At 53.2% G+C, this 22,015-nt stretch overlaps 1 protein-coding gene and 1 pseudogene across 1 annotated transcript in view; one reads left to right on the forward strand and one right to left on the reverse strand.

The window, feature by feature from the left end:
* Positions 1-18,327, reverse strand: part of TMEM132E (transmembrane protein 132E) — a 59,767-nt gene extending 41,440 nt beyond the window's left edge. The window contains exon 1 of the mRNA XM_033184203.1: positions 16,750-18,327. Coding sequence (XP_033040094.1) covers positions 16,750-16,816 — 67 coding nt within the window. The 5' untranslated portion in view covers positions 16,817-18,327. The remainder of the gene's footprint in view (positions 1-16,749) is intronic.
* Positions 18,328-18,622: 295 nt separating this feature from the next.
* On the forward strand, positions 18,623-20,361 carry LOC117066509 (annotated as a pseudogene).
* Positions 20,362-22,015: the final 1,654 nt, after the last annotated feature.

Consider the following 22,015-nt stretch of genomic DNA (forward strand, 5'->3'; position numbering starts at 1 on the left):
TTAGGGGCTGAGCTGCTAGGACTGAGGTCTCTGGGCAGGATCTGAGCCCCCAGTGGCCAGGAGATGGCAGAGCTGCATGGGCAGGAAGTGTGGAGGAGAGCGTGAGTGGAGATTATGGATGGAAAGGTGGGCCAGGCCAGAGGCTCATGGGAGGCACCTGGCCTGGAGGGCCAGGCCAGAACTGGTAGGGACCTCCTACCTCTGGGCTCTGCTCCCTGGCCCACACTGAAAAAAGGCTGGGTTCACCTCCACAGGGGCGGCTACCACAGTGCCTGCCTCGGGCTGGATGCCCTACCCCAAGAAGAACCATGCCTGGGGTATCTGGCCACAGGATCTCCTCAAAGGAACCATATCTGCAGAAGGACACATATCCAGTCAGTGTCAGGCACACAGTAGGTGTTCAGGAAACCTTGTAGAATGGAATGAATCAATGAATAGTTGACTGAATCAATGAAAAAGATCCTAGGATCTGTTTTCCTAGGAATCAGGACCTAGATTTCTAACCTGGGGTAAAAAAAAATGAGGCTCTATAAAGGAGCTAGATGCAGAAAGTTAGACTCAGAGGGGCTTCTGAGTGCCTCTGGAGCCCTGCCCCGAGGGAATCCCCTGTCTGACAGGGCAGGCACAGCCTCTCCTGGGGAAGCCCCTAGTCTGAGAAGGAGGTAGTTGGAGGAGTCCCCAGACTGATGAGGGAGGTGCAGGTCTCCCCTGGAAGAGTCCCCAGTCTGGTGGTGGTAGGGGAAGGGAAGGGGAGGATACTGCTGTCCTGAGGAGCTCCCTGTCTGATATGGTGGCTGCAGCTCTGATTTGGGCAGCCTCCTGCCTGAGGGAGGAGGCAGGGCTCAGGCTGAGGCATAGCTCCCCCTTCCTAGCTTTGGAGCAGAGGGGCTGAGTGTCTGGATGCTCAGTGGGAAGGAGCTGGGAGGTGCAGCCAGGCAGGAGGAGAGCCATCGACATTCCGGTCAGGCAGTCAGTCGCTGAGTTATTATTATTTCTTTCTTCCTTTTTTTTTTTTTTTTTGAGCTACTTAGAGCAATTTACAGAAATCATTTAGGGGCCATTTAGGGAGAAGAGAAAAGATGAAGACTTTTAAAGGCAAAGCCCAGGGATGGTTTTATGCTGATCGACTTTGCAGAGATGTGGAGGAGAATCTGGATTCTGAGAAGGAGCTGCAGAGTTCTGTCCCACACATCAGGGCTGGGAGACCCCTTGGGAATAGCCAGGGACCAAGAGAAAGGAAGCAAATTATGGACCAAGAGCTGAGACACGTGAGGAGAAAAGCAACTGCCAGGAATGAGTCAGCCATTCCATGCCTCAGTGTCCCTTTTTTGTGACTGGGGCACCTGCACGGGTAAATTTGATGACACTGGGACTAAGCTGAATGGGTGTGACACATCCTCTATGATACCAGGGGCTGGAGGAATGGTCTTGAGGCCTAGAGGATTCGGGCCCAGGGGGAGTAGAGGACTGTCTCCTGAGCTAGAGTCCTGCTCTGCTAATTCTGTCTCTGTGACCTGGTGGTCCCTTCCATACTCTAAGCCTCAGTTTCCTCATCCATATAATGGGAATCATGATTGCCAATTTCATGGATGAGGCTTACATGGTATAAGATGTTTAGCCATTTTTAAACTGCCAAGGGCTCCACATTCCTTGGTCATGGTGGGGAACAGTGGTGAACTTCAAGGAGCAAGAACCTGATCTTCAAATACCAATTCCCCTTGCCCACACCCCAGACAGGGGAAATCTCTCTTCTAAAGATGGCCTTCACTGGGCTGGAATCAAAGGCCTGCACCGGTTGCCTGGGCAATGCAGGTCGTGTGTGTGTGTGTGTGTGTGTGTGTTGTGTGTGTGTGTGTGTGACAGAGAGACATGAGAGGGAGGGAGGGGTTGGGATCCTAGGGAGGGGAATGGAGGGAAAAATAAGAAAACCAGTCTCATATTTAGCAAAGCCTTCCCCATAGTTCACATTTCATGCTGTTTGTGATGTGATTATTGGAGATGGAATCTGGTTACTCAATGTAAACACCAGGCCTGCTGGGGCGCCTCCCCAGATACAGTCCCTAGGGAAGCCAGAGGTGAGGGTACCCACAGCTGTGACCAACCAACTTCCTTCAGCAATTGTTGGCCTTGCTGCCCCTGTCAATACCCTCATGTGAAACCAAAGAAGACACAAGAAGGAGCCCACTGGCCTGGGAGTCAGGCACATGGGTCTTAACCCTGGCTTTGTAACTCTCCCCTCTCTGGACTTTGGTTTTCCCATCTTTAAAACAGAAATGGTTCCAGGTGAGAGGGGCCCGAATCTCCCTGCCAGCCCCCATCCCATGTTTCTTTGACTTTAAGGATCACACCTCATTGTGCAGCCCTCTGTGCCACAGTCCAGAGAGAAATTCAGAGTACACACAGGCTCTCAGTGTAGGTCCACACACACAGATCTAGCGCTAGCAGTATGCAGGGCACCCTATAAGGAGGTCTTCCCATTGGCTGGTACCAATAATGAGGATAATCAGAGTATCTCTCCTGTTTATTGAGCGTCCAGGCACATGCTGGTACTTTACATCCATCAGCTCACTGACTTCTCATGATCTAAGAGGTGGGCACTGTTCATTATAGACCACCTTACAGGTGAGAAGACTGAAGTTTGGGGAAGAAAAGTGACTCCCATCAGGTTGCTGTCAGAGCTGAGGTTCCCTAATTCCTAGGCTGTGCTCTGTTCAGCACACTGCAGTGACTGAACGGGAAAAGCCCTGGATGAAATGTTACGCCATGGTGCTGCTGGAGCTCAACTCACCAGTTCACATAGATTTTGGCAGTGGTTTCTACAGAATGCCAGGAAGCCACACCTGGCCCTCTCCAAAGTCCAGGTAGGCCAGTCCCTGCTCTTCCCGCACCCTAGCATCAATCACACTGCACTGAAATTATTTGCATCCTTGTCTCATATCAGCCAGCCACTGTATCTTCGTCTCTGCCTACCTGGTGTTTGCCACAGTGCTTGGTGTGCAGTAGGTGTTCAAAAACATGCTTACACCTGTAACCCCAGCATTTTGGGAAACTGAGGCAAGCAGACCACTTGAAGCCAGAAGCTCGAGACCAGCTCAGATAACATCATTAGAATTCCATCTCCAAAAATAAAACTCCAAGAAACCAATTAGCTGGGCATGGTGGCATGCATCTGTAGTCCCAGCTACTACGCGGGAGGCTGAGGCAGAAGGATCGCTTGAGCCCAAGAGTTCGAGGCTGCAGTGAGCTATAATCATGCCAGAGCAAGACCTTGTCTCTAAAATACAAAACAAACAAAGAAACAAACAAAAAAACGCGTGCTGAATGAAACAATAGCGAGTGTCTATTTAAGCACTTCCTACAAGCCAGGCGCTGCTCCAAGCACTTTACATGCATTAACTCATTTATTCATTACAGCAACTCTATGAGAAAGGCACTCTTATTATCCCATTTTATAAATGTGGAAATGGAGCCACAGAGAATTTAAGCAATATTTCCAAGACCACACAGCTGGGATATGGCAGATGAATGTGTTAATGAGTGAATGAAGGAATATATTTTCTCTCTGGTTACTGCCAGTCATGCCACCCAATCTGTCTTCCTAGTGACTCCTTGGTTCGAAAGAGTGAGCGGGTGGGAAGGAGCAGGCTCCCAGGTTCATTCATTCATCCCACAGATCATTATTGAGCATCTCCTCTGTGCCAGACCTCAGCAGTTGGGGATACAGCACTGAACAAAACAGAGATGGCCTCTGCTCTCAGGGGTTTATGGGACACATAACCATGTCATATGTCAGGTAAAGGGAAACAGAGCAGGGTCAGGGGACAGAGTGAAAGTGAACAGGGCTGCTTTAGATACAGGGTGACCAGGGAGGGACCCAGAAGAGGTAGGAGGTAAGAGTGGGGAATCGTCCTTGAGGCTCTGTGCCTGGCATGTCAGGGCCAGAAAAGAAGCCAGCGTGACCGGAGCTGAGCAGGTGAAGGGGAAGACTGGGTTAGAGAGGCAGTGTCGGGAAAAGGGACAGATCATGCTGGTGGTGTGAGCTGCTGTGAGGACTTTGGCTGTCACTCTCAGTGAGGTGATTCTGAGCAGAAGGGTGATGATTTGACTTGTAGTTTACAGGATCTCCTGGCAGAGGGGAAGGGAAGGTGGCCTTGGGAGGCAGCTGGGAGCTGCCTACCCCGGCCCTGGGAGCTGCTGCCTCTGAATGGATGGGAGTCATCATCGCCAGCACAAATCATGCCAGAGCTGAGGAAGGGCTGAGCAGGCACTGAGCTAGGCAGGGGATTTCCAAGGACAGCAGGAGGTAAGTGGGCTCAGTTCATCAGTCCCAGAGCACTGACTCCGGGGCCCTGAAAATACCTCCAATAGGAGAACTGGGTATGGATAAGCCCGTGGACAGCATACAGCCCTGTACTGTCCTGTTGGGTGGCCACTCACCACATGTGGCTGTGGAGTAACTGAAATGTGGCTAATTGGCATGAAGATGTGCTGCCGGCAAGGGCAGAATGCACAAGGGATTTTGAAGATGTAATACAAGAGACAAGAACAAAATATCTGATTCATAATCTTTTATACAGATTACATGTTTTTATTTTTGATTGTTTTAATATAATGTTTTTTTTTTTTTTTTTTTAAATGTAGAGATGGGGTTTTATTTTGTTGCTCAGGGTGATCTCAAACTCCTGGTCTCAAGGGACCCTCTGGCCTCAGCTTCCCAAAGTGCTAGGATTACAGACATAAGCCACCACACCTGGTCCTGATTACATGTTGAAATGACAATTGTTTGGCCATATTGGTTAAAACATACTATTAAAATTAATTCCACCTGCTTCTTTTAGCTTTTTCTCATGTGATAGCTAGACAAGATTAAGTGAGACACGTGGCTGGTGTTATATTTCTACTGGACAGTGCCGATGCTGCTCAGCAACCTCTATTTCAAAGACAAGAAAACAAAATTCCACTGAGAGGAAGGGTTTGTCACAGGGTATGCAGTTGGCTGAGAGAACAGCAGTGGAAAGAGCAACACCAGAGGTGGGAATGTGGGGAGGTGGGGGACCCTCTGGGTGGATCAGGTTTGTCTGAGGTGACGCCTAAGGGTTCCTTGATGCCAATGATACCATTATGAAATAATGATTATGGCAACCATTTACTATGCGAGCACTGACAGGGCATAACTGCAGTGGCCCCATCCTCAACAACCCTGCAAGATGGGTAGGTTTTTCTTCTTATTGTTTGCACATAAAGAAGCTGAAGCTAAAGAGTAATATGCCTGTGGTCACCTGGCCATCCTGCTAGGAGTGGACGAGGAGGCTTCTGCTCCAGGATCTTCAAGGTTCAAGCCTGTATCTCTCCCCACACACCTTCAGGCTGCAGATTAGGGAGGCCTGTATTCCTTGCCAGAAACTCCCTATAACCCTAGACCTGCTATCTGGCAATGGCAGTGCTGTCCTGGCAGTGTGTAGACAGACTTTATACCCACCTTAGGGGCCACTATGGGGAGGATGCAAATTTCAGGAAGCAGTGGCCTTGCCAGCTGGGTATAACTTTGATATTGTGATGGGGGCCGGCTGCTGGACCCAGGAATGCCTCCTCCACCCCGGCTGGGCTACAGAAGCACTGGGAACATGGGACGATGCCTGTGACTGCTTTCCTGGGAAGGAAAGTCGGGAGGGAGGAAGGGAGGGGCCAGCAGCTGGTCACTGCTGTTTTTAAGACAAGCAGCATGTTGCTAAGAGGCATCAAGTGTTAAAAAAAAAAAGATCCCAAACAAAACAAAAAAACCCCACCACCAGAACACAGCTCTCCAGGAAGTCTCTGGCACTGTCTTAAACATGCTTCCCAGCAGTAAGGTCTGGCTCTAGGCAAGAAAGGATGGAAAGACCCCAGTTTACCGAGCCCCTCCAGCAGGCACGTAGCGTTTGTTCTGGATACTTCCAAACACACCACGGGATCTCATTCATGTGGCAGCCCAGCCTGAGAGAGGGTATTACTCCCAGTTTGCAGATGGGGAAGGAGAGCCTCAGGGAGATGTCAGTCAGTGCTCCTGGGTCACTCAGCTACACCGCAGCAGGGCAGGCAGCCCACACCATTTCAACCTACATTTGTGTGACTTGAAGACCCACCACAATTCTCTGACATAACTGGTTCCTAAGGCCTTCCTGGGGCCCAAATGCTGAGAGTGATACCTGTGTGAATCCGCTCCTTCAGCTGCTGGCTGACCGTTGGGTGAGGAATGAGGAGGGAGGCTTCCTCTCCATTAAAAATAGTGAGGAAGCCTGGATGTGGTGGCTCATGCCTATACTCCCAACACTTTGGGAGGCCAAGGCCAGAGTATCACTTGAGGCTAGGAATTCGAGGCCAGACTGGGCAACGATGGCAAGACCCCAGGGAAAGAAAAAAATTAAAAATTAGCCAGGTATGATGGCATGTGCCTGTAGTCCCAACTGCTTGGGAATGTGGAGGTGGGAGGATTGCTTGAGCCCAGGAAGTTGAGTCTGCAGCCAGCTGTGATCATACTACTACACTCCAGCCTGGGTGACAGAGCAAGACCTTGTCTTCCAAAAATAATAATAATAATAATAGTGTGGGAGATCCCATCTCTCTCTAGGTTCTCTTACTTGGTCATATTCTTCAGAACTCCTGACTGGACCATAAAGATGCTCCTTGTAACCCAAGTAGTCAGAACCGGCTGTGAAGTCACAGGCATGTCCCTTCTGCTCTCCTGGCCTTGGCTGCTAAAATAATGAAGACACTTCCAAGTACTGAGCCTTCGTGCTGTGGGCTCCTCACCTTCAATCTGTCATCCAGTCTTACAGAGGTGGAAACCAAGGAGTAGACACCTAAGTCAGGCTGCTGGTAAGCGGCAGAGTCAGCACTCACACTCAGATGCATCACTCTGGTTCTAATGATGAGCTCTTTGCCATGTGGTGGCGCCTCGGATGACTTCTAGTGCTAATTTCCCATCCCAAGACCCCCACTCCCAGATCAGATGCTGCCAACACTTCCTTCAGCATTGCTCCAATCTGCCCATTGTTCCCTGACCAAGTAATTATTGAGAACCTTGCTTTGATGATGTCACTCCCTCACTCCATAACTCTCTACAGCTCCCCAGCACTCCATGGAACATTGGGCCAAAGTTCCGAGGGGTCTTTAAAGATCACCCAGGTAAACAGTTACCAATTACATACCATGAACTCATCACCATATCTTGCTATTTCTTCACAGGCAGCTTGGCTCTCTCCCACCAACACTCTGAGTGCTAGCTGGCCAGTGACCATTTTTGCCTTGTGTTTTTATCTTACCAACGGTATCAGACAAACAGTAGATGCCGACTGATTAGTCTTCAGAAGCAGAATTCTTGAACTTAATCAAGGGCTCCTAAAGTGGCACTTCTTCCATGAAGCCTCCCCGGGTCCCTCTAACAGTTATGAGATTTCTCCCTCTTCCTCTGCAATGCTCTGTATCCTTTGCAACATCTCTATGACTCTGCATTTTATTACAATCTGTGCAGATGTGGAAGTGAGGACAGCAGACAGGTTGGTTTCAGAGCTGAGTATAGGGAAAGGTTGAAAGTGGAGGAGGAAAGCTATGAGTGTCGGGACCAAGCTGAGAGAACAGAGTCCACAGCCAGCTCCGGGGGGGACAATTCCTGGTGTCCAGCACAGGGTGTGGCTCATAACGGGTGACCATTGAAATAACTAGATAGTGCAATAACTGCTCAGACACAGGTGCGTGGCCAGTGGTGGCTGGAGGTGGGGGCGAACTTCCCAGGCAGGAGGGCTAGCAATGCCCCAGGAGGGAGCCCAGTCGTCTGCACCATGCCAGTCCCCTTGCCTCTCGCCCCACAACCTCCCACAGCATTTCAGACCTCTCATGCACGGGGCTGACTGATGGCAGTTTTTCTCCTGCCGAATACAGCCACAGAAAATTGAGATCATTTCTCTGATGTGTTGGCAGCTGAGAAAATGGCCATTTTTCCTATTCCAATTCAATAGTTACTTGTTTTTGGACAAAGACCCCATAAGCCAGCCTCTCCCCAGGAGGGACAGGGCAGGGGACAATGTGGTCATCCTGGGGCAGGTCACCTCCTTGGCTAGGAGTCGTGGGCCACAGCGGTCATGAGGTGGCAGGGCTCCAGTGGTGGGTGGAGGGACCACCAATTAAGGCATTTGCAAACATAGACTGGCAACAGGCAGTGAGGTCAGAGCAACAGGTAACCCAGGGCCATTGCAGGGTGCTCAGGGACTCAGAAGAAGTTGACTTTGCAGTCCCTAAACACAAGGACCTCCACACCTGCCACTGTCACACTCCCCAAATCAGTGGTGTAAGATCAGACAGGCCAAACAAGTGCATGTAATCCCTGCCCCTGAACTGATTTTTTGTAAAGGTAGGTAATTAGGAAGAAAATCCAAACCTGCGAAATAAATTGAAGGTTGCTTAGGATCCCAAATGCCCTGGGCAGATAAGAACAGCCGGCATGTGGCCTCCATCATGACAGCTCCCTATTTCCTTCAGCCTGCCAGTCACTGTTCCTATAAGGGTGCCCCCAGCCCCATCATCCCCTCCCTCCTGGTCCATCCAGGTGCTCTACCCCACTGATCTCCTTGCTGTTCTTTGAATGGTCAAGCCCACTCCCCCTAGAGCTCTTATCCTGGCTGGTCCCTCCACCCCAAAGGCTCTCAGATATTCACTTAGTTTCTCTCTCACCTTAATGTCTTTGCTGAAGGACGTACTATCAAATGATCATTGGTATCAACGCTGGGCATCCCTCCCCTGACACACACACCCACCTCAGAATTTCCAGTTCTCCTTTCCCGTTCCCCTGTCTTTTAAAAAAAAATCGCACTTGCCTGTAATCCGAGCACTTTGGGAGGCCAAGGTGGGTGGATCACCAGAGGTCAGGAGCTCGAGACCAGCCTGGCCAACATGGTGAAACCCCGTCTCTACTAAAAATACAAAAATTAGCCAGGTGTGGTGGTGCATGTCTGCAGTCTCAGCTACTCGGGAGGCTGAGGCAGGTGAATCACTTGAACCCAGGAGGCAGTGGCTGTAGTGAGCCGAGATGGCGCCACTGTACTCCAGCCTGGGTGACAGAGCGAGATTCTGTCTCAGAAAAACAACAACAACAAAACAACAATAAAAAGCACTTGTTGCCTTTGAACATATATAATTCACTTATTCAATGTATTTATTATTTACTGTCTGCCTTCTCCACCCCCAATATACATAAGAATGTATATTGTGCATCCTTCCTCTGACAAACATACCCATCATGAGTGCAGGGATTTTTGTTGTGTGCACTGACTACAACCAAGTGCCTAGAACAGTGCTTGGCACATAGTAAGCACTAACTGAATACTTGTTGAGTGACAATGTCTCTATGTGCATGTATGTGCACAATGGTTTGTTCACTGGTTCATTTGACAAGTCATCGGCTGCCTATTTTATTTCAGACATCCCCTCCCAGACAGACTCTGGGAATAGGGAGGCAGGGAAAAGATCACACACGGTCCAGATCCATTTGAGCTTTCAGCCAGCAGGAAGCCGGGCAATGCAGACTTAAAACCACGGCAAATCTGTCATGAGTTGCAGTGGGTCCTTGTTCTTCTTAGATTGGGGATGGGCTTTCAGGAAGACGTGGTGGATATGCTCTGCCCTGAAAGCTGAGTAGGCAAGGGAGTGGAAGAGTGTTCTGGTCAGAGGGAACAGCATGTACAAAGACCGTGACATGCAAAAGAGCATGACTTATTCAAGGGACTGAAAGAAGCATAGAGGGCAAGGGGAGATAAAGGCTCAGAGGAAACTGGAGGGTCAGTGGGCCCTGACAGCACCAGGCAGGATTCACTCAGGTATATTGGCCCGCATGGCTGGCTGCCTGCATCTGTGCTGATTCTGTTGGCAGGAGACAGAGAGGTATGATAAGAAGACCTCTGAAGGCAGGGTCAGAAAACCTGACTTCAAGAGCCAGTGTGGCCAGGACTCTGTTGAGCCTCAGCTTCGCCTTGCCTAAAAAGGGGATCACAGTGCTGCGTTCAGATAGCAGCCACTGTGACAAAGTCATCATAGATCTGAACTGGAGAAGTGTTAGAATGTTCAAGGTTAGCAGTGTGTGGCCATGACTGAGTGGATGTGCACATGAGTGTGCATCTGCGCTCCTACCTCCCACCAACACCCTTCTTCCACTATGACAAGGTCGCTGCATCACCTGTACCAAGCCACTAAAAATACACTGGTGTCTGGAGCAGAGCCAGGCTCCCCCAAAACCCTGGGGGCTGAGGTGGGGAAGGAGAGACCAGGAAGGGCTGGGCAAAGTGGTCAGTCACTCACCATTAGACCCTCACCATGCAAGGAACAAACGCTACCCCTGAGGTCTTGAGCTGTGCCTCCCTCATCTTATTGGGGCCTGTTTGAAGATGGGAATGTGCCTCCCTTGTTATACTGGGTGCTCCCCAAGTGCAAGAACCATTTCCCCACTCCCCCACCCCCACACCACTTTTCTTCTTCAGAATAAGAGAGAGTTTGCCACTCAGTGTGACTGTGACTGATTCTGTTTAAGGTTGGCCAGCTCCAGGGCTGTATTCCTGGGGAGGGGTCTAGATGTAAGGGCGGGGTATCCTAGCTGCCTGTTCTTTCAAGGCCAGGGCCCCATGGGGTCTGATGTTCAGTTCTGGAAATTCTTGGATGGAGATACTGCTGAGAACCTGGACCATTTTAAGAGTCATCCTATCCATCCTGGTAACACTGGGTACCTCATTCTCTAACTCCTGTGGTCATGAAAAACAGGCCCAGGGAAACAGAAAATCTGAGAAACTCGACCAGCAAGCACACATCCTGCCCACTGCCATTAGTTTGAACTGAACAGAAAAAGCCATGTAAGAGAAGAGAATAACCAGCCGCTCACTCTCACAGGCCGAAAAAGTGTGGGTGAGAATGCAGCAGGAAGGATTAAAGTTTGATAAAAAGCAGAACTTTTTGAGGGCAAGTAATGTCCTAGATAATTTAGGCAAGAAGAGATTTCCTTCAATTATCTTTTCTACTTCCTTTTTTTTTTTTTGCATTGAATTATTCATCCTTGCACTCATTCATTCATGCAACAAGCATTGAATTATCTAGGTAACTGCTTCCATTTTCCACTTCATCTTGCTGGGTTGTCTGATAGCCAGCAGGGCCTGGGGTGGAAGTGTGTATGGCAGAGAGTGGGTGGGAAGTGGTGGTGGTGGAGAGCTGAAAGGGGTTTAGAAGTAAGGGTGAGGTATCCTAGCTGAGACAGCAGAAAGGAGATAATGGTGCCTGGACTCGGACTGTGGGTGCTGAGACCACTCTAATGGCTTGCTTGTCCCCACTTGTTGCAACAATGGCCTCACTTGTCTCAGTCCCCCCTTTCTTTGGAGGTTCCATTTGTCCCCCAGAGACCCCGTGCAGTAGCTAGATGAGTGTTGGCTCTCTGTGATACCCTGTCCAATCCTTGGGGACTGCTGGAGCCAGCTGAATTGGTGATAATAAGGCCTACTTTTCTTTTCATTTAAAAAGACAGAGAAGGAAAATTTTTAAAGAAATTTATGTTCCTGAAAACACACACACACACAACTGGTTCATTAATCTCTTATTAAAATTCTGTGTTGAGCACGGGCAAGGAAGAAGTAAGGAAGACCCTGGGGAGGAAATGGGGAGGAAGAATCATATCCACTTGTTAGCATCGGCTGCAGGAATCAGGGGAGAGAGGTGTGGGCTTGGGCAGAGAAAGATGAGGGAGTTAAGAAGGGGCTTCTCCATCACAGAATAAAAGAGTTGGAAGGGGGCTTGGAGGGCACTGCCCCCTCTCATTTGGGAAAGCAGGAAAACAAGACCCAGAGAAGTAGGTGAAATACGTGTGGCTACACAGCAAACTGATGACAAAGTCAGGATTTGAACCCAGATATCCTATATCCTGAGGACTGTGTGATTTCAAACCGCTTTGAATTTCAAGACTTTGGACCTTTGTCTCATTCCCCCCAGCTGGACTTTGAGCTACTGAAAGAGCTGGGGATCAGGTGTGGAACCCCTCACATTTCTTTCATAGCACTTGGTAAGGTTTATTAATGAATGCTACTAGTGATTGATTATCATGACTGCTTGCAACCAGAGGCTGGCTTGAGGCTAGAAGCCCATCATTGGAAGAAGCTGCCGAGAGAGAGGATAGTAGAGGTGGTGGAATCTGTTGAGAAGTCTGGGGCAGACAGCCAAGCCAGGAGCCCCATTTGGGCTCTGGTGCTTGTTCTGATCCCAGAACAAACTTGCAAAATGACCTTGGTCAGTCCCTTCTCTGTGTGTCCATGTCCTCATCCACATGAGGCTGAATTTGGCGGTTCCTCTTTCAGTGTTGTGGACATCATTATGTGTAGGGCAACAAGGTGAGACTCTGCCCCCAATGCACACTCCCCTACCCCAGGTAGGCGGGCCAGACCCCGGTGGTGGGAATTGGTGCCTCTCAGGGTTTCAGTTTCTGCAGCATCGCCAGCACTCACTACCAATCTCAGGTCCAGGGTCTATCAGTTCCAGACAGGCCCCTGGCAAGGGCCTAGGAGACACCCAAGTTTAGCTCTGGTATTCCACAGTGGCCTTATCCCCCACAGCGAAGCACCAGCCATTCTCAGAATGGATTCCAATAAAGCTCATTTTCTGCCACCAAGTTTATAACACATCCCCACCTACTGGTCTTAAACATTAACAAGGCTGTGTTGTGAATATGGCTGTGTGTGGCCAGAAGAAAGATGGGTGTGGGAGAGGGGAGACAAGCATCATCCCTCATGCCTGGCAGTAAGGGGGTCTCCCAAGGGCTGATGCTTACCCTGTCCTGCTGTGTTCCTCCTGTATCTCCAAAAGGACTCAGGGCTTGGGCAATCAGGGATGGGGTGGGGTGTGTGGACACAACCCACAGGAGAAACTCAAGGTTGCTGGGCTGGGGATCATGGAGGTGAGGACACGTTTTGAGATAATGTATTCAGAATGACCCTGGGCACTACATTTGTATCCTGTGAGACCATGTCATAGCATGTCACCTGAGACACTTGGATCTTGTATGTGCCCACTCAAGGTGCATGGCATGGGCCTGCTCCATCCTTTTACTCTCTTTGTGGTATCTCTGCCTGTCTCCTCCCCTGCCCCTCTTCTACCCTGTACCCCAGAGCTCCCTTTTCAACTGATGCTGGGAGGGTGCCTCAATGCAGAGTTGTTCTCCTGCCCCATCCATTTCTTCTGGGCACCTGCTATGTGTCAAACACTGGAGAGCCATGCAAACATGTGGAAGACATGGCTCCTGCCCTAAATGCAAGAACGTGGGGATCAGGAGGATTGCACAGGTAAGCATGCCCATGTATACCCCTCACACAGCAGCCTATGAGGAAGAAGTGCTAGAAAAGTCGCATGAAGTACCAAAGAAGTCATGGAAAAAGTTCATTTATTTCTATCGGGGCATGGGGACTGCTGGTGAGAAGCTAGGGGGTAATCTAGGGAGGCTCCCTGGAGGAGGTGACATTTGAACTCAGCTTTGAAGGTTAAGTAAGAATTTCTGGAGGCAGAGTAATCCAGATGGAGGGGCTGGTGGGTGCAAAAGCAGAAAGGCAGGAAAGTGAGAAAAAGCAATACCTCATGGGGCACATGGAGGATGGCGAGAGGCCAGCATCATGGAAGTGAAGATGTGGATTGGGACAAGATCATAAAGGGCTTTGGAGGCCAGGGCAATGAGTGTGCCCTTGATCCTAGAGGCTGTGGGGAGCCAGTAATGGTTCCTGAGTAGGGAGCTGACATAATCAACTCTCTAATAGATTTATCCACCACGCTGACCTTCAAACTCCTATTTGAACTAACAACGGGGCTGGGAGTCTCCTCAAAGATTAGATACAAGAAAGTGGTCTTCACAGATGTTCCCTGGAAGAAGCCTGGAGACTGGGAACAGTGTAGAGGTGCCCAGACACACCACTCTGCCTATCTCATGGGCTGAACTGGGCCCTGAAAAGGTAGTGGGGCTCCATTCACACATGGTCTCTGTCCAAGACTCCTGGCAGAAACTGGAAAGGGGAGAGACAGACCAGAGACCATACTGCCTGTGGAAATGGGGAATGTGAGGGAGGCAGCCCAAGGTCACCCTGCCCGGTGGCACCAGAGTCAGAGTGAAACCCAGGCTACTTGGCTCTCAGTCTGGCCGTGTGGTCAGAACCCTGTGACCTCAGTTGCCTGCCAGGCACAGAAAACTGCAACTGTCCCTCTATCCCCCAGTATTTTAGAAAAGCCCAGGAACCCCAACCAAGAGTCAGCTCAAAGGGAGACTAAGTCCCTGTACCCGATTCTTAACAGAGGGAAGGGGTGGCTAGGTGGGTGTCAGGCAGCCCTGGAGGAGGAGGGCGGCCCAGAGGAGAGGGGGTTTTATTGTGGGGGGATTTCTATCATACTGGCCTTACCCATCTGGGGGATCCCCGAAGTTTTAAGTATCTGCTGGCACCCTTCTCTGAGACAGGGGAGACTGAGACATGGGATGGAGAAGAGAGTTCAGGACTCAGGGAAGGAGCTTGGAAATGGAGCCACATAGTCAGGAGGAAAATGTCTGCCCAGTGGGGCGATTCTGACCCTACCTCCTCAAATACCTTCTTTCTGCTCGGCAGCCAAGCCCTCTGTCCTTATGTGTGCTGTCACTGTGTTAGGCACTGGCTGTGTGGAGAGACAGGGAATAAGCCCATGGCTCTGCCTCCACCAATCCAGGGCTACTGGGGCACAGAGAGGGCACTGGTGCCTAAGGGGAAAAGGAGGCCAAGGCCAAGAGCAAAGGAAGGCAGCCAGGACGCTAAGGCCCAGCTGGAACTGAGTCTTAGGAACAGGCAGGATTCTGGCAGGTGAGGAAGGGAAAGGGATCTTTAATTCCAGTCTCAGGGATCAGGAAGGTGGGCAGAGGGGCCCTAATGACAGAGTTTGAGCTGCCCATCAACAGCGTTTGCGGTGAGGCCGTGGTTGGGCTTTGGGTAGGGAATACCTCATGGGGCACGTGGAAGATGGTGAGAGGACAGCAAGATGAAAGAAGAGGGGAAGAAGCCACCTGGACTCAGGCCTGGGTTTCTGGGCTTCCTCCTACTGGGCAGGGAAACTCCCTGCCGGCCAGTGCTAGGTCACAAGTGCAGTCCATGAAGCTCTAGCGCGCAAACAGGCAGCCCACCTCCCTCTCCCCCAACCCCATTCTCAGTGTTGCACACAGAGCCTAGAGATTTCCGGTTCCCCGCTATGCTCCCACTTCCCCCTATCTCACCCTCGTCCCCCTGCTGGCACGCTGCTCTGCCCATTCCTCCCATAAAGAACTGAGGTTAGCTGTCTCTGGTGAACTGAACGCACAACAATCCCCCTGGAGTCACCTCAGCCGGGAATAACCAAGCCACCCACAGAGGGAGGTCCGCCTGCTCCCCTCCCCGCTCCTAGCCCCAGGACCCTAAGATTCCGAGAGCCCCTTCCTTTTCTTATTCTTTCAACCTTGAGAATGCGCTTCGATTGGGGTGAAAGAGGCCGCTGGTTAGAGATCTTGGGCACACTCCTGGCGAGCTTGGGCAGGCTCTTAGGGACTGGGCAGGCTCTTAGGGACTGGGCAGATCTGGGTAAGAGCTGAGCCCGGCACATCGAGGGCGCTCCACCAATGCAGACAGCCCACTGCCCCCTCCATCTAAGCGCCCTCCATCCTGCCTGAGGCTCAACCCTCAGCGTGGAGCACCGAAACACCCTCGCCCCCCAACCCCGCCACGCCTTGCTGGTTGAGAAAATGTATCCCACGTCTGCTGGTTTCACGTTGGGAGGGAGCAGAGGGCCCCGCTTCTCCATTCTCCTCTCAGAGCTGTCTCCCTCCCACCTCGGTCTGCGCCCCTCGCCTCCTGGAGCGTCTCCAGCTTGCGGAAGGCCCGCTGCAGCCTCCTTCCGTCTGGTCTGAGTTCCCACTCTTGGGGGCTGTTCAAAGACCCATTGCCCGCCACCCGTATGCCCGCTGTCCCACCGCCAAAGCGCGCCAACCCCTGTCCCTCCTTCTCCCACCCGCTTTACCGCGGAGCCCGGGGCGAGCCTGGGGAGCAGACGCAACAGATTGCAGAATGCGAGAGCGCGGAGCCCGCTCCCTTCGCGCGCCGCCCGCGGCCCTGGCCTGTGCCGGTGCCCAGACCCCCGCCCTCCGGGCTCGCCTAAGCCGGCCATTTAGATGCAGCTCACAGGACAGTGGGCGTGCGAGCCGCGGCGGCTGCCCGGCCCGGAGTCAGTCCACTTCCCTTCCCGAGGACCGCCGCAGGAAGCGAGACGCCGGGTGGCGCGGCCCCGCACCGGCCTGCGCGCCCGGGGCGGAGAAAGACGCGATACCGGCGGATCCCCACAGACCCCAGGCTGGCTGACCGCAGGGGGAGACTGGGGCGGGGGGCGGCCGGGACGCCATCGGGAGGATCTCTCGGATCCCTCTAGATTTCCGTGGGCGAACACGCCCCCAGACCCTCGGGTTCGAACCCTTCTTTATAACCCGGAGAGGACTGGAGCGACGCCCTCCCCCCACCCTTTTCTGGTGCCGGGCTCGGTCCCCTCAGCTGAGCTCGCCGGAGGACTCGGGGGCTGGCGGTAACTCGAGCTGCAGCCCGAGACGCCAAACCCGGAGTGGCGGCTGCGAGTCCAGGCGGTGTGGGTGCTCTTCTCCCCATTCTTCCCCGTACCCCCTCCAGTGGCGCCTGCCGCATCCTCACCCCGAGTCCGCGCCGCGACACTCACCGTGGGCGAGCAGCGCTGAGAGGCAGAGCAGGGCGGCGCCGCCGCGGCCCGACATCCCCGGGGCCATGGCGGAGGCGGGGGCGGGAGGGGTCCGAGAGGGCAACTGTCGACGACGACTTGGCTCCAGGCTGGGCTTGGTCACATCCAACTCAGGGCGGCCGTGGCGCCCGGCTGTCTCAGATGCAGCTCCGGGGCCAGAGAGTGCAATTCGGGGACACTTTGCGGGGAGGGGGCGTCCCAGGCCCTGGCGGCTACACCCTCGGAGCCGGTGGGGGCGCAGCTCCGGGCGGGAGGAGCCTCCACCTCCCCCAGCTGGTGCCCCCTGCAGGATCTGCGAGGCGCGGGGGGAGCCGCACGTGCAGTCCCGAGCCCGGTGGCCGCAGGCGTCCCGGGGGCTACCTAGAGCCCAGTGCTGAATCTCCCGGCCCCACGGCCCAGCTCGAATCAGAACTCACTCGAGGTTGCAGACTTCCAATGCAAGCCCCAGTTTCCTCGGTTTCAGTAGTAACCCCACATGGATAGAGCCGCTGTCTTCCTCCAAGCCCCTGCAGCAGCCCAGCATAAAAATCCCAGGTCAGGTGCAAATGAATGCTGTCTTTCTCAAAGAAAGAGAAAATCCAGGGAACTTTAATCCATCTGGAGAAGGAAAAGTTTCCGTGCGGTGCTGAGACTGGCGACGCGGGTCGCCACCACCCTAGGCGACGCCCAGACCGGATGCTCGAGGCGGGCGGCCAGATATTTGTCCCCTCTGCAAGCCTCCCTCCTCGGCTCCAGCGTGCTTTCACCAGTCTGGATCAGGGCCAGGGCTCCACACAGGCCAGGTCAGCGCCTCCTGCCCAGGCAGCCGCTCGGCGGTTGGGGCAAGGGTGGCGCGGCCGGAACGGGCTGCCCCATGTAGATGGGGCTTGGAGAAGCGAAGGAGCGAGAAAGCCGGCTAATGGCCCTGCCCCAGCCCTTCCTGCCCAGGGCGTCGACTCCAGCTTGATGACCATAAACGCTGTAAGATGCAGAGGGGCTCCGGCAGCTCGCGACAGCTTCGGGCCACCTCGCTCTCCGCTCAGGTCTCGCTGTCTCAGCAGAGGGGCGCGCTGCCCCGCCTCGCTCCTCGCCTTCCCTAGGGGAACCTGCACAAACCTTGAACTTTTCTGGGGTTCAGAGTCTCCGACGCCTCCTTCTCCCCGCCGCCCTCGCCCTGCCCCTGGACGCCCGCTCGCCTGTCGTCTCGGTGCTACCGGGCATCGGCTCCCGCTCTCTCCGAGTCAGTTTGGGCGAGCGGATCGCCGCGCCAGTCCGGGCTGCCGGCGGTGAGAGGCGGGCGCGGCGCCAGGGGCCAGGGCGGCCGGCACCAGCGCAGCCTGCGGCCAGGGAAGCGGCAGCTGGTGCCTACGGGGCGGCGAGGAGAGGAGGTGCCGGCTGGGGAGCCGGCTCCCCAAGGACGTGTGTGGGGGGAGAAAAAGAATCGAGGAGCAAAAAGGAAGAGGAGGTGGGGGGAGCCACAGTTGCACGAAGCAGCAACCGCCGCTGTCGCCGCCTCCTCGGCGCTCGCGCCGGCTGCTCCGCCGTAAATGACTCGAGAGAGACAAACACACTCGCGCTCGCCCGCCCTCCTCCTCCGTCCGGGATTCAGCGCCCACCCGGGCAGAAGCGGGCCCCGAGCTTGGCGCGCTCGCTCCCACCCCTCCCAGATTCCCCGTGGTCACGTGGCCCCGAAGCGCGCGGCCCACGGCTTGCGCGCCACGGAGACTCCCCCCACACCTAGCTCCCCCTCCTCTGTCCACGTGTCCATTCCGCATTCCCAGCCTGGGGGCGCGCGCGGCTACTTAATGAGACTCGGGCCAAGGGCCGACCTCGCGATTCCGCTCGCTCCTATTTTATGTTTGATTTTTCCTTCCCAACGCCGGCTAGCGCTGAGACCCGAATGGGGCCGGCCAGCTGCGGCAGCTGCGTTTCTCCAGGGTAGACGCCACCGCAGTCACTGATGTCCCTTTTCAAAGGATGCACGCTCCCCACCGGGCGCCGGAGGTGTTTTGCAGCCGCTCTGCCAGAGGCGCGGGTAGGGGGCACCCTACACCCATCCCCAGAGTCCGCTGGGCACAGGCTGGGAATCAGCTTCGCTGCTGTGCCCAGCTCCTCTCGGGCCGCGGGGGCTCTGGGACTCAGCTTCGTGCGTGATGGGTCCGGGGCGCAGCTGTGGGAGACCTATTTATTCCGCTGCTGGGGAAGGAAGACGGAGAAGAGGAGGGGACAGTGCTTTCCTACAGGTTGTTTAGCAGGCCTTTGAAGAGGCATGAGGTGGGGGTGGGGAACTGCCCCTCTTGCATACTCACCCAGGCACCTGCTGACTAGGGGGAGGGGTGGCTGGAGTGGCATTTGTTCCCCCATCAGGCCCTTTCCATTAGTGTGCAACCTAGATCAGACCCGACAAGTCAACCTTCACCCCTCATCTGATAACCAGGCATGGGATCCATGGCAGTGATTTTATAGCTTCATTGGGTATCAGCCCCAATCCCCAGAGGATGCATTTCAATTCCACCCTACTCTGGAGGGACAGGGTCTTCAACCCCATGGGCATATCCCTACTGGGGAGGATATGGATCTTGAGGGTCACCGTTTTATACCTCTGCACTCAACTGGAATGAGAGTGTGGGGCCAGATCAGAGCAAAGCCAGCTGGGGTGCTCAAACCCTACCCTCCATCTGCCTGACTCCATGCTAGCCCTCTTGACCCTGAGAGTTTCCTTTCATCCAGGACAGTGACATTTTGTTTTTGGAAAATGTGTTTGCATTTTTCCTGGAAGCCTTCCTCCTCCCTGGCTGCTGGCTGTTGCTGCCTCCCTTGGTACTGGGGCCTGTAGAGGGCTGCTCTGGCCCTTCCCCCACCCCCACATCTGTCTGGAGTTTGGGGGAGGTGCAGCCTGGCGAGAGCTGGCCAGCTCTTGGAGGCCCTGGGGATAGAAGGTGCTGGAGTCGTCAAAGAAGATGATTCTCATTAGGCCCCTAATGCCTGATGGCAATTAATGTCACCCAAGGGCTTATTCACCAACCCACTGAGAAGCAAGCTAGCAATCAGGCTCTGCGTGGGGGAGAAAGGGGAATGATCCACCTCCTGAGGCAGGGGAGGGCTTCAGGAAGAGGAGGAAGGAAGCCAGGAGGGCCCTCCATCCCTGCCCAGCACTCTATCAGAAGGGACATGGAGCCTGAGCATGGCCAGAGGGAAGAGATGAGGTACTTTACCGTGCCCAAGACACACTTCACTCTGTGTTGTGGATCAAATTTCCTTTCCCCTCAAATGTTCCCGTCTGAGGGGCAGCAATGCCACCCCTCTCCCAGCTGTCTGTGGAAACAGCACGGTGTTCTGGTCAGGGTGAGCAGGGACTCAGACATCGAATTCTTCTCTCTGCACCCCCATCTCACCCCACCCCATAGCTCTTACGTGATAGGAAAATAGACCTTCCTTTGAGATTGTTTCTCCTCCTTCCTCCCTCCCTTCCTCTCTGTCTCTGTCCCTCCCTTTCACAATAGTATGGTGCATATCTCCAACATCACAGGCATTGTAGGTACAACAGTGAGCAAGACAAAACTAACTCTTGTCCTCGTGGAACTTACTTTCTAGAAGGGAAGGCAGACACTAAGCTTCTAATTGCCTGCAATTGTGGTGTGATTTGGCATCATGCACTTTGCCCATCTTATGGAGAAGACTGAGGCCTGTGGTTGGAAAGGGTGAGGGAGCAGCCTGCTATCTTTAGAGAATACAATTTCAGCCCCAGGTTCTTCCTGTACCTCTGATATGGAGCTACCCTTCCTGGATTGAAGCCTTCTGCCAAGTCCATGGGCCTGATGATCATCTGACTCTCCAAATGCCAGATTTTCCTCCTCCTTGCCTCAGGGAAGTGAAGGGCAGCCGATAGCCCACCTGAGTAATAAAATATGACTCCAACCTCTAGTGGTCCATGGACCTGTCATTCTCAGCAGTGTAAATCCTACAGCTCAGAGGGAAGGCAGTTGGCACAAGGTAGACAGTCAGTTGTTTCAGCTATTCCAATCCTGCATGCCATGTACCCGGAAAGGGGTTCTATACATTCCCTCTGCCTTTCCTACTACCCCAGCAGACTGCCCTCAGCCTTACCTATGAGTCCTAGTTATGGATTCCCAACCAGCAATGCCACTGGAGCCTAGATAAGGGGAAGTCAGAGGAGCCACCCCAACTGGAGCACAGGCTGGAGAAAGGACCTGGCATGTGTGTACTCTTCCATCCCAGATGAGCACCTTATCAACTTAAAGTGGTAGTGTCTCTGCTGTTTCCATTCTATTTGGGTCTTCCTGGACAGAGGATTGGCAATGGTTGGAGGTTATCTCAGTCACCAGTTCCCAGGTGATGCCTGAAACAGCCCTGTCCTCCTGCCAAGGAACCAGGCAGCAAGCGGGGTTCTGTCCCAGGCCCCAGCGCCCTGCATGGAGGCTTATCAAGGACCCATATATAAACTGGCACCCACTTCCTCCCATGCCTGACCTGCCCTCATGATGGGCCAGGTGACATCTGTCCTTCAGCATGCCTCTGTTTTTCAGAATGCTTACCATCAGGAGACAATCAGACGAGCCAATGTGGAGCATCACGAAGACACGTTCCTGGGATCATCCTGGAATCCTACTCTGTCTCAGCTCAAGGGGGTTCTGAGATTTCCTAAGCTAGCCCTCTCATTTTACAGCTGCAAAAATGGAGGCCTGTTAATTCAGTCATTTTATGAAATCCTGTGAAATTTTTATTGAGCTCTAATTGTGTGTGAAGCATTATGGAATGCTTCTGTACTGGAATGCATAGGTTGAACAAGACAGATAAGGCCCAGATGGCAGAAGTTCAAGGGCTTTCACAACCTATATAGAGAACCTAGAAATATTAATGGCTAATCTTAATGAGTACATGCTTTTTACGTGCCAGTCACTGTGCCGGGCATTTTGCATGCACTATCTGAGTCCTCACTACAACCCTGTTAAGTAGATACTGTTATTATTACCATTTTCCAGATGAGAAAACTGAGGCTCAGTAAAGGTAAGTTTCTTGCCTAGGGTCATAGAGCTAGAAAGTAGCAGAGTCACAACTCAAAACCACATCTATGTGATTCCAAAGCTCAGGTACGTAACCCATGTAGCCATTTTCACTGTGATATGCGAGGTCCCAGGATTTCATATATGACAAAGCTATCATTTCTGGGTGGACATGTTTATGGGCAGTGGGGTACCAGGCATAAATAGGCCATTCAACACGGGGA

The sequence above is a fragment of the Trachypithecus francoisi genome, unplaced genomic scaffold, assembly GCF_009764315.1.
Source record: "Trachypithecus francoisi isolate TF-2019V2 unplaced genomic scaffold, Tfra_2.0 Lachesis_group20, whole genome shotgun sequence".
In the NCBI taxonomy this organism is placed as follows: Eukaryota; Metazoa; Chordata; class Mammalia; order Primates; family Cercopithecidae; genus Trachypithecus; species Trachypithecus francoisi.